This window comes from Syngnathus acus, chromosome 21, assembly GCF_901709675.1.
Source record: "Syngnathus acus chromosome 21, fSynAcu1.2, whole genome shotgun sequence".
Classification (NCBI taxonomy): Eukaryota; Metazoa; Chordata; class Actinopteri; order Syngnathiformes; family Syngnathidae; genus Syngnathus; species Syngnathus acus.
This window is the reverse complement of record NC_051105.1, coordinates 8,924,427-8,936,905: the sequence shown is the minus strand read 5'-3', so window position 1 is coordinate 8,936,905 and position 12,479 is coordinate 8,924,427. Positions and strand designations below refer to the sequence as shown.

Sequence of the window (12,479 nt, the reverse complement as noted above, 5' to 3'; positions counted from 1 at the left end):
GCGCTTCTACTCTAATGATGCAGCCACTGGAGGAAACTAATCGCTGATGTATCTGTTGAAGGAAAAAAATGCCACAATGATTTTGCTTCCCAGTAGGCACATTTGGTGTCATCCTGCAAGTGTGTTATGTATTTATTTACCTTATTTCAGATTAGTATATTTTTTTTAGTTGCAGCGGTGCAAGCGAGTTTGGCAATTAAGAGAGGAGAGTCCTTTACTTATTTAGTGTTTTAATTAAAAATACAAATGTTGAAACTTCTTAAAGAAAACGCGTGTTTGCCGTGGAAACAAGAACGCGAATGAAAAAGTCGATACTATAGTGGACATTTTTGTACGAAAAAAATAACCCGTCTTTGGCCAGTTATATTGAGCAAGTTGGGTCCTGAATATTGTGATTAGTATAAGGGGAAAAAGGTTTGAAGGGTGGATCGATTTCGGCAGAAAAATGCAATACAGCGGTGGAGATTGCCAATTGTAATACGTAATGGTATAGCGTCAGACTACCCTCGGGGTTCCTTTTTGTAAAGTTGAAGTCTATTTAGCCGTCAGAATGTCGAGTCACGCGTTTTAAAAATAGTAATCCATTGTTTTGATTTGTGTGAAATGCATTTCTAATAGCAGTCTAGTTCAACTATTTTTACCTTGCAAAAATATTTGTACGTTTTAATGTCCTTGTTGTTTTACTTTGAAATTTCCAAGCGGAAATATCGTGTTTGGTTATAGTTAGCTTGAAGGCGTCAGCCCCGCTCGGAGGAGGCCTCTTCTCACCACCGCTAGTTCCATCCGAGACCTTCAACATCTGTCAGCCCGAACGCCAGAAAGAACAACTTCGGTCCGGGAAACAGCCAAACGATGCTCGCTATTAATGAAATGACAAACGGGTGAGTCTAAAGTTTATCTTTTTCTCCCGAGTGGAACAATTTCATGAAAAGTTGGGAGGTTGACAGATTTTTTCTTTTTGCGAAAATCGGGGGGACCGTACCAACTTTTTTTCAACTCCTATCTAGATGGGGAAAGTTAAATATAGCGCTGATAATATAGTTGAAATGCCTGTGCGATCCTTGTGTCAACTAAGCTTTACACAATTAATTTTATAGCGTCAATGTAGTAAATCTGATCATCGTCACTTGTCTTGCTCGACAGCGCCCCTTAGTGTTGGTAGGACTTGATGCTGGAAACATGCTCCCTTAATTTCTAATAGCAAATTCACTCAAATATTTCATGCATCTATTTTATATCCTGCTTGTCCTGCACTTTTTTCCATCCAAAACAGGCTAGTATCTGACTAAATAAAACGAATCCCCTTCACTTCAACATACGTACTTCCTGAGCACCAAGATCGCGTTAAAGTTGTTTATAAATCAGGTTTTCAAAAGCCGGCTACATTTGTACGAAGTAAGCATTCTGCATGTGGGCGTTTTATGACTCGACACTTTGTTGATACAACTTGAGCTCATCCCAGTCTCCAGCCTGAACGTGACCTTGTTTGGAAGAGCACTGCTCTTGTGATATGAACTCCACTCCTTTTTGAGAAGTTTGGCTTTTTTGAACAGTGATGATCATCATGCCATTCTATTTATGATCGTGATTTTGCATACCTCCCCTACATACCTTATTCCACTTTTTATTTCAACCAAAATGCTTTTTGGGTTTGCTAAAACAGGTTGACTTACTTTCAGTCTGATTTCAGTAGGGTCTTCGCACCTCCCAACACCACAAAGTACTTTTTTACCCGCCTCATCCTCATTGCACCTTCTCGCCATCGCTCTTTCTGTGGTCTCACCCCTTTTCTCACAAAGACATGCTGGCATATAAGCACAAATGGACACACACACACATCGACCCCCCCCCCCCCCCCCCCCCCCCCCACACACACACACACACACACGCATGCATGCACACACACAGGAAGTGATGTGGCCATGAGATAGAAGCGGTCATGTTTGCAGTAACAGCATAAGGAACTTGAATGAACCTCATTCTTGCCTGACATAGCACACTGGTAAGAGGCCGATACTTATTATGATTTTGTTGGGTGTTGTTTTTTTCCCCCCAAAGAAGTCCATTCAATTGTTAGCTTATTGGCATTGTATTGGCACTGGCAGTATACATCCGAAACGATTTTACCCTATAGATTTCTTTGAGCTCCATTGTGTAATTCCTGTTGTGAGTGAGTCATTGCAGGACTTCATATCAAATCCTTTTGGGGCTTTTGTTTCTCTCAGCCCGATTTGAAAGACGTTTTGAGACAATAAATGTTTATTTTTCCCAAGTTGTAATCAAGCAGAAATGCTGTTGTACCTTCTTTGTCCACACGGTGGCAGTGAGGTTGTTTCTAACAATCCATTCAGTTTATACTTTAATCGATAGCTTCATTTACGTTATCATCAGTAAATCCGAAAAACTTGAGAATGATTTTAAAATGATGTCGATGTACAGCTTTGTGTTGAAATTTAACAACATTTTGTAAATGTTACTGAAACTGAACCACTTCATCTCATAACAGCTGACTGTGATATTCACCAGAATATCACATAATAAATGTCAGAGAAGCAATTTTCCTACCGGTTTGATTTATTTTTTGTCTTTAGGAAAAGTGTCTTGTTTGCAGTCAACACTGTCATGAATTATTCATTTGGTGGCATTCTCATATTTCAGTAGCTTATTGTGACGGCTGAGGGAAAGAAAATGAATTCAGATCATGAGGGCATTCAAATAAAAACAATTGCACGGCAATATATAAAGCAGAATTTTCATTTGCCTTAAAAATATGTTTGCAGGGTATTGTTCAATTTAAGCATTTGTGGAGCGTGTATGTTCTCGTTTAGGGCTTCCTGTGTTACCATATTTGGTTTCAGTTTGCCCAACTCCTCCACGTCCTCTGCTTATTTTCAAGTGATGCATTAGCACCACCTAGTGGACTAAAAAGGTAATCCAATTTGTCCACTTGTGTCGTGCCTGAGATGTCGATACAGTCTTTCAGTTTACTATGTACTATAAATCCACTTTATTCCCAGTGACTCTAATTAAGCAGTGTAACCTCTGTGATTCCTAATTATCAACATACCAAGACATTTTGTAAAATGCATAATGATAATCAAAAAATTGCTTGTTAATTACTCCTCCAAGCGGCAATATTGTGCTCAACATGTCATAAGCATCAAGAGACTTGAAAAACATTGAATACAGATACATTCTACTATCAACTACCTAATATAATCAAGAAACTGTCAAATGCCTTCCTGTCAACAGGCTGCTTAAACAATTTTAATTACCAAGCATAGGTTAGATTTTTCAATTTAAAAAACAAAAAGACATTTTGTGTCTGTTGCTAATGTGGTTCTCTGCTGGCATCCTTGGCTTGTTATTTTCCCAAGAATGAGCGAGTGAGTAGTAGGCGGCAAATAGACAGCGGAGGCGAAGGCCAGAATGCCCTTTGTCCCCCTCCTCTTCTCCACTCAGACGCGTTCCTTCTACCTGCAGAAGGCGGTCAGAGAGAGTCGATAGGTGTGCGGGCGCTCCTACCACACCTCTACACGTCCTTCCTTAAGACCGCGTGCCCTGGAGGTGTGTCAGTTCGAAAAGGGGCTTGAGCCGCACCAGCCTAATCTTTTTATTCGGGACAAGCCTGAACACACAGACTTTCTCCGCCGCATTTCTGGCCCGGTGGATCGTGCGCTCTCAGCAAACGAGGAAAGGACGGCGGAAGTTGGCGGGGGCGATGAACTCTTTGAAACTCAAGGCGTTGTCAAATTCAGGCTTGTACAGGCGAAGACAAGAGAGACCAGACAGCTGTGGTCTGCTTGGGGATGGGTTCAGGTGGGTTTCACGTTTTTTGTGAAGCGTTTTTACAGACTTGACTGAGGTTCCAGTTACTCTCCTCATGCATGAATCAATTTTAGTCAATTAGATCTGTGTTGAAGTTTGGTAACTATTGTTGTGCAATCAGGGACACATTGGAATGAAGGAAAGGACTAGCAGCAGGTTTGAATGATTCATAAGGTTGCTTTGCTCTGTCACAAGAATTAGGATTAGTCCTGATGGCGCTTGGCTTGGAAAATGGAAGATTAATTATTTCCATTCCCTCTGCCCCAATTTTTAGGGAGATTTTGACTGAAAATGTAATTAGTTCTTTGTCCCGATCAATAATTGGCCATTATCTGAGCCTTTGGACTTTACTTACTTTTGGTATCAGACTCTGATTGTTGTCTTTCAGAGAAAATGTATTGACAGACTTTGATTAATCAAGACTTTTGCAGAGTAAAGCATTTCATTCCTTTGAGATGAGGAGGACGGCACACAGCATGTGGAATTGCGGCGTGACCATACATCAACATCAGTCCTTCCTTCCCCTTTTCAAGTGGTTGCAGGAATGTTGTAATGTGAAGAATGTCGACACAAAAGAGGGGAGCTCTGTCTTAAGAGGTGTCCCCGGGTCAAGTCAAATGAACTTTGTGCCGGTGTACAAAATGACCTGCTAATATGCACAATATAACCTTTCCAGTGTGACATCATTTCATGGCATCTAAAAGTAGAGCTTTTGCGCACCGCAACAAAATTTAACCGCAAGAATGGGATTAAATAATATCTGTCCGTGAAAGTCAAATAATGAGATTATTTCAATGCAACAGTGCTAACACTGTAACTGTTACTGTCGCTTGTAAGTGCCCTGTTTGTGTTCTTTGTTGCTGTGTGGACTCAAGTGGGACTTGAGATAGTGCAGGTCAAAGTGGGTGGTGTGTGTGTGTGTGCGTGTGTTTGTTTGGGTGGGTGTGTGCATACACTTACGCTTCCCAAGCTGCTGGAGTCTTTGTTGCTATGGTTTCTGTTGACACTGTACATGTTTACGTTAGCAAGGCGTGCGATACATTTTTCCACCTGTGTCTGCTTGCTTGGCACTCATTCAGGAGTTATTTCAAAATAAAATAAAATATTGAGCTAAGCTAAACTGCACTGACAGAAAAGTGGCTACAGACGGAGCAAATGATTTGCAAACGCTGTTACAGACCAAGGAATTGTTTTTAGAAATTCACAACCTGGGGCGTTAAGTTTTTCTTGTCTCTGAAATGGCTGTTGACACGTGAGAACCCTCAGGGAAGTCCTAAAAAAACATACCAGCTGTAGAAAAGTGCTGCAGGCTACATAATAAGGAGCAAACATGAAAAGTAAAACACAATCTGTACTGCAGAGATGTAGGAAAATCTGATACAGCAGGTTCTTCCATTAATAACCTTCTTTGCAATAAGGGTGGTACACTTTGCATCATTGTGCCGGTGGCTGTACTGTAATCAGGAGGAAGGCTAGTGTGTGTTTCCTCCTCTCGCTGATTAGATTTCCCCGTCTTTCCATAGCCCAAACTGAGACAGGTGACTTTTCTGCATTCATTATTCTGTTTTGGGAAGGTACTGATAAGTTTGTTGTGCCTGGAGAAATCTTTGGGTTTATTGTTCATTCATGTTACATGATTGTCAAAGCACACCTCTGAATAGATGACGCTGAGTCTTACTCGTGGAAACAAATACAGCTGTGGAATCATATGTTACGTGTATGCAGTGCCCCCCTTCTCCTACTCTCACACAGAAACACGCACATAAAAGCAGCTGCCAGCACCTTGTTTGGAGATGAGGGTTCACTGGGTGTCTATTTGTAGAAAGATGAAGTCATGTTAGGAGCTCTAGGAGGCTCATTTTACAAACAATAAAAATGCACTAAGTAGACCCTTCTAATCCTTACAGGATACAGAAACATATCAGCACACGTTTTGTACAAAATCTAATGCACTTTAGTTTGTGTGTGTGACAATCATTGGGTCTTTACCTTTTTTTTTTTACCTTTGTACGAATTGTACAGTTTTTAGTTGAATAGATTAAAAAACCTAATAGACACGTTCACACTTGACGCTATTGGCCACAAGTCATGCTGCTGAGTCATTCAACACATCGAATGGCTAGCGGGTTAGCTAGTTCGTCATTGTCATTCGCCGGCACCCACGTCACTCACCAGGCCAGGCCCTGCCTTTTAAAGCCATACACACTCAAAGTCACAGATACGAAACTAGTTGAATACCAAAAGGGGAAAAAAATATCTCTACCTCACATTTACATTTTTGTGTATTTGTATACGATTGACTGAATGGATAATAAGTTGAATATTTGATTTGTAAAAATGTGACAGTTTCAACCCTATTTGTGAATTACACGTTTGTGTGTTAGTATACATATGCATAGGTGCGCATGAATGTGTGACCCCGCTCAGCAGCCAAGTGTCTTCATTTCAGTAGCCGGTCCAAGAATAGATAGCGAGCTCGACAGGCAGGAGACTGTGTCTTTGTGTACGTGTGTGCATGTGTGTGTGTTTGTGTGTGCGCGACTGAAAAAAGAGATCTTGTCGATGTGGGAAAGACCGAGTGAGTGGGTGTGTGTACTTACATGCAGACGAGGGAAAGACTACACCCATTACAGTCCGATGAGTGGGTCCGTTAGTTTCCCACTTGCTTTTCTGGATTCCTGCTCCAACCGATCGCTGGATTTGCCGAGCAGGAAACTTTGAAACTAGAGCAAAGTTTTGGACCTGGTCAAGAGCGCAGAGATGACCGGCCGTGCTGTACCGCCATCCATACCTGAGGATGGAGAGGTCTTGGACTACAATCCACATAGGGAGATGAACGGATACCATCAAAGGGTTCAGGATGAGGATGGAGGAGAAGCAGAAGTCCTGGTGTCCAGGTCCCAGAGGCGAAAGAGTGATGTCAAAGTCTATAAGGAGTTTTGTGATTTTTATGCACGCTTGTAAGTACAGAAAGGATGAGTACACAATGGATTTTTAATCACAAGTAGCAAATATTACATGTTGTTGACTGACATGCTGAAACGCCGTATGACTCGTTAGAGGTGCGTCAGGAACATTCTGTCTTTACAAAAACTGATACGGCGCTGCCCCGTTTGCCGCAACCTTGCGCTGTTACAGAATGTGAAGAATTTTTATATTATAAACAAACTGGGTTTAACTGACTTCTTGGATTTATTCGAGGTTATTTGTGCAGGGATGGTGCCAAACGCTGCACGAGCTAACAGAGAGTAAGCTATTTTTGTGCCAAGGGGAGGAGTGATTACGCAAACTAGAAAATGCCAGTCGGTATCCTGAGTATGTGTCCATGAATGACATGAAGGCTAAATATAAATGTTATATTTACCAACTGAGGACATGAAGTCATCCTGCTTGGGGTTTGAAAATGTAAATTTCAACAAAATGTCTGGTAACATTGAATAAATTGTGAGAAAATTTACTTTCTGTTAGATTTGAACCGCAACCAGTACTATTGAACTGCAATATTGTAAAATACTGTTGTTTAAGCGTGAAGCGTATCCCAACTGACTCTGGGTGGGACCATTTAATGTTTTTACAAAAATGCCTATTAAAATTGACTCCCAGAGTTATCGCTGCTAAATATTACCAATCTTCTATAATAATCTTCTCCCCACCCAAAATGTGACAGCGGTGAGTCAGCCTCACCTAGTCCAGTAACAAAATATGCCGAGGAGGTCATGTTTTCATCGCTGTTAATTATTTGTCTAGTTAGCTTGGATTCTCTTAAGTGTCTGATTCATTTTCTTTTTTTTTTTCCCCCCCGAGACATCATAATTTCTGATCTTATTCTCAATTTATCTGTCATATTTTTCATGAATCTTATTAGGAGTAAAACTCATGAGTGGTGCAGTTCTTTGATGTCTTGAAATAATACTTTCAGCTCTGCATAATGACCTATTCCAGTCACTGTTATCATCTTTTCTCCATTCCAATCATGACAGTATACTCCCTAACAATCTCAATTTTGTTTTGTCCTTTAGCAACATGGCCAACGCCCTGGCCAATGCCATGTGTGAGCGCTGCAAGAGTGGCTTTGCTCCAGCAGAGAAGATAGTGAACAGTAACGGAGAACTTTACCATGAGCAGTGCTTTGTGTGCGCCCAGTGTTTCCAACAATTCCCAGAGGGGCTCTTCTATGAGGTAAATCTACAGTTGAGTTCAGATTTTGTCAACCATATTATTATTATTGTTGTTGTTATTGTTATTAATAGTATTCTTATCACTCTGTACTCATGTCTTGTTTACAGTTTGAAGACAGGAAATATTGTGAACATGACTTCCAGATGCTCTTTGCTCCGTGCTGCCACCAATGTGGTAAGTGTAAGGAAACACACGAGACCGTTTTTATGACCAACAAACTCATCATGTTCCCGTCTCAGGTGAGTTCATCATTGGCCGCGTCATAAAGGCCATGAACAACAGCTGGCACCCCGAATGTTTCTGCTGCGACATCTGCCAGGCCGTGCTTGCCGATGTTGGATTTGTCAAGAACGCCGGCAGGTCTGTTTGACCTTAAGTGATTACGGTATTGGCATTGCAGTTCGTAACGTTCTGTCGCTACTTTCCCCGTCTTTCAGGCACCTGTGTCGTCCGTGTCACAACAGAGAGAAAGCGCGTGGTCTGGGCAAGTATATCTGCCAAAAGTGTCACGCCATCATTGAAGAGCAGCCCCTTCTGTTCAAGAATGACCCCTACCACCCCGATCATTTCAACTGCAACAACTGCGGGTAAGGATCGGGAGTCCATAAAGTGCGATCACAAATGAGAACATTGACCCCCCCTTTCCCATCTGCAGAAAGGAACTGACTGCTGATGCCAGGGAGTTGAAGGGTGAGCTTTACTGTTTGCCCTGCCACGACAAGATGGGCGTCCCCATCTGCGGGGCCTGCAGGAGACCCATTGAGGGCCGCGTGGTCAATGCCATGGGCAAGCAGTGGCATGTGGAGGTCTGACTTATTTGTATATTTTATAATACCACAAAAAAGTTGATGATGTTTTTTAAGATGAATGTAATTGATTCTGCTATTTCCTCAGTTAGGTGCACTTTATCCCACACCATCAGATTCTCGCTCTAGTGTCTTCTCTGTTTTTCCACATTACTCAAATCCGCTCATTTCGTCACTCTTTATGGCTGTTTTGCTGTCTTCCTTCCTCCACACCCAGCACCACGTCTGCACTTTGTGTGAGCGACCCTTTCAGGGCCATCCGTTTTATGAGCGGGATGGCCGAGCTTATTGCGAGACACATTTTGACATGGTGAGGGTTTGAACACTTGGTCTGATGTTTCCACTGCAGCGAGGAGCTTTGCCTGGTTTCTCTAAAAGGGCTGCGCTAATATTGTTGATGATTAGGTCTTGTACGTAAAGTATAACAAAATGGAAAGATCTGCGTTTCCGTTTGCTCTTAAAACCGCTTTGTTGGCTTTTCCCCTGCTTTTTGTCTGCTACTCGTCTACGCTGTCCTCATCCCTTCTCTCTCTCTCCATTCTCTCACTATTTTGAAACAACACAAGGACAGGTGAACTGATCTGAACTGTGATGTCGGCTTAAAAAAAAAGTCTTGATCTAACTTTGTTGCAGAACTAACTGTGTGCGCTTGCCCTTGGCCGTGTTTGCAGCATTTTGTGTGTGCTAAGTGTGAGAAACCCTTCCTGGGACACCGCCACTACGAACGCAAGGGCCTGGCCTACTGTGAAACACACTACAACCAGGTGATACAAATATGTGATGAATTGTATACATTCGACACGTCGAGAAATAAAGCTAATACTAGATTGCTATTTCTTTTTAAGCAACAAAAAAAAGGATTGCCACTAGGTGGCTGTAATTGTGTAAGCTCTTGAGAATTTTGGTCTACTGTAGATGGTTGCGAGTCTTCTCCTTTTGTATAATATGCAAACTGAAGCATTTAAATGATAAAATAATCTCATCTATGATTTTTTTTTTTTTTATTTGGTTAATTTTAATTGGGTTTTTTTAGAGCAGATTTGAGAGTTTGTTTTGAAATACTTCACTTTAGTTTATTATTAGTTTTTTTTAACATGGAGTATTAAAAAGAGCAATCAAACTTCAAAAAGGCACTTGTAGGTCTTGGAAGCATTGTGCAGAAGAAATCTTTACAATAACAAAAGGTCTGCATGTTTAAAGCTCAAGTCTAAGCTGGCATGGGATCTGAATGCTGTGTTTTGTAAAACACGCAAAGAGTGCAGCTTCCGAGTTGTGTTTTGTGATTATTTTGATTAACATATGTTGCCGCAGCATTGCTAACGTCATAATGTCACTTTCAGCTGTTTGGAGATGTCTGCTACCACTGCAATCGTGTTATAGAAGGAGATGGTGAGAGGACTTTTATGTTTGTTTCCGATCTGCGTCCGTTGAAGTAATGCGATCGTTGTTTTCATGTTGCTTCCCTCGTGTTCTCAGTGGTGTCAGCCCTCAACAAGGCCTGGTGCGTCAACTGTTTTGCTTGCTCCACTTGCAACACCAAGCTCACCCTCAAGTAAGTGACATTACGTTTGGCCTCAACCTCTGATCTTGTGTGGACTTTACTCCTACGTTTTATTACTTCCATTATTATTGTACCTCTGCTTCTTCTCTTCTTTCTTTCCTGTCGTCTCGTTCTTCCCGTCTGTTGGAAAATCCCCCGTCCTTGCTCTGTCAGGGATAAATTTGTGGAAGTGGACTTGAAGCCGGTGTGTAAGCACTGCTATGAACGTCTACCGGACGACATCAAACGCCGGTTGTCGAAGCGGGAACGCGACTCCAAGGATAAAAAGAAGAAACCGTTGATACCCATGTGTCTGTGAACCTCTCTCGTTTCCTTCTCCACACTTCTACTGTTCTTCTCTTGGTCAGTTCTCTTCCCTCTTTCTGTCTTTTATGTTGCCAATCCTGCTACTCCCATTCATTTTATTCTACTTGTTCAGAAAAGTCTTATTGTGACAATTATGACAAAGCAAAATGCATGTGTGCCTTTTACTTGTACGCTTTAGGTTTTCCATTTAGCTTCTTTGGAAATCTCTATGCTATGCAAACAGGGAAGTCGGATCAGCGACATTTTGAAGGGATCGCTTTGTTTTACGGGGCTCGTGTTCTGTCTGGGTCCAGAGGGTAAAGCCTTAATCACTTCCGGCAGCTTTTCTTGCGTACGCTGTTGAAATGCTAGCAAAGTGCCGCCATCGCTAAGTTTGACACGTGCCTTGTCCAGCCAGCGATTATCTGCTCAGTGTGGGTGGAATCCCAGAGTTAATCGAATTAACGACACTTGACACAGAATAGGACTTCTTTGTACATGTGTAAAGAAGTTACTCAAGTAAACTTAGCATCATCAGAGGACAAACAAATCTGACATGTTACATGAGTGAAATGAATCATTTCAATTTCCATGTTTACCTCACAGGAACAAGTTTGTGGAGTTTGACATGAAGCCAGTGTGCAAGAAGTGCTATGAGAAATTTCCACTGGAGCTGAAGAAGAGACTGAAGAAGTTATCGGAAACCGTCGCAAGGAAGTAAACACGGCGTTCACGTAAACACCCGACACGTGCACATTGAGTCTTTCTATGTAGAACTGCTCAGCATTGAGTGTCATTTAATGGGCCAGACTCTGTCAGACAGGTATTGTGTGTGTGCACGTGTCATGTGCGGCTCAAAAGAACCTTTCACTTAGCTTCCTTTTTACACTGCTATTTAACTAAAACACATTGCAAGGGATCGATTCTGTTACTGATGCTCGAGCATATTAAAGAGCAAGCCCCACGTTTTTTGAATGCGTATAGTATATGAATTATTTACTTTTTGTTATTATCACTATTTTATGTATTGTAAATGTGTGTTTTCGCTTCAAGTTTGTTGTTCTCTTGTGTTAAGGATAGAATGCAGAATGTATTGGTGCATTTGTCTATTTAAAGGCCAGCTGTTATTTTTCAGAGCAACTGTTATGTTACAGTTATGAATGGTGGCATTTGCGTGTGGTGTTAAACATGTGTCGCCACTGTTTGTAATCCAAGCAAAATTATCCTCTTACACCAACTTCCTCCAGACTCAAAAAACAAAGGCAACTGTCCAATCTTCTTATTCTGCACTGTATTTTGCCCTCAAAAGAAAATATCTTCCACTCATTATATGTAATTACACATTCCATAGTGTAGCAAAAACACGAGCCCTGTGTTTTTGTTCTGAATTTAAGAAACACCTGATGCCAGATCATTTCAAATATTCCACGGTAAAGTACATTTATGTCGCCATTTATTTGTAATTCAGCTACAAGAGGCACTGAGGTGATGCGTCATATTTTTTGCTTCACATTGCTTGGTAATCACATAAACATGCCAAAATGTATAAACCATAATGCAGTTATTCATTCTATGGAAAAAATCGGTCAGCTCAGCATAATAAACATGTATTTAAATTACGTGTGATGTTGTAGTGTTTTTGTATTGTTTTTGTGGATATAAATGTGAAATTTAATAATAAATTCAGTTCGCCGTAAAAGTTTCATGTGGAACCTGAACCATTGTAAACAATTTTAAGAAAGCCCACAAGGACTTGTGGAGTTCTTAAATGCAAAATAAAACTTTCCCCATTCGACATTTAAACAGTGGCCAACTTCAAG

General features: G+C 41.3%; 1 protein-coding gene across 8 annotated transcripts; it reads left to right on the top strand.

The window, feature by feature from the left end:
- Positions 1-722: 722 nt before the first annotated feature.
- LOC119115207 (LIM and senescent cell antigen-like-containing domain protein 1) lies at positions 723-12,278 on the top strand. Of its 8 annotated transcripts, none has more exons than XM_037239500.1 (11): positions 723-881; positions 7,848-8,007; positions 8,115-8,181; positions 8,247-8,367; positions 8,445-8,594; positions 8,663-8,813; positions 9,485-9,577; positions 10,154-10,202; positions 10,290-10,365; positions 10,528-10,716; positions 11,266-12,278. In XM_037239500.1, the coding sequence occupies exons 1-10, from the start codon at positions 853-855 to the stop codon at positions 10,670-10,672; spliced, it is 1,041 nt and encodes a 346-aa protein (XP_037095395.1). In that variant the 5' UTR covers positions 723-852; the 3' UTR covers positions 10,673-10,716; positions 11,266-12,278. The 8 variants fall into 8 exon arrangements, with proteins under 8 accessions (XP_037095395.1, XP_037095396.1, XP_037095397.1 ...); XM_037239502.1 differs by lacking the exon at positions 723-881 and adding an exon at positions 1,911-2,002; XM_037239498.1 differs by lacking the exon at positions 723-881 and adding an exon at positions 3,536-3,819.
- Positions 12,279-12,479: the final 201 nt, after the last annotated feature.

Excerpts from the sequence above, each read along its gene's own strand:
- LOC119115207 (XM_037239496.1), top strand. The coding sequence starts at position 6,589 with ATGACCGGCCGTGCTGTACCGCCATCCATACCTGAGGATGGAGAGGTC. Across the intron at positions 6,789-7,847 it reads TGTGATTTTTATGCACGCTT|CAACATGGCCAACGCCCTGG; the intron begins GTAAGTACAGAA and ends TTTGTCCTTTAG. Across the intron at positions 8,595-8,662 it reads TTCAACTGCAACAACTGCGG|AAAGGAACTGACTGCTGATG; the intron begins GTAAGGATCGGG and ends TCCCATCTGCAG.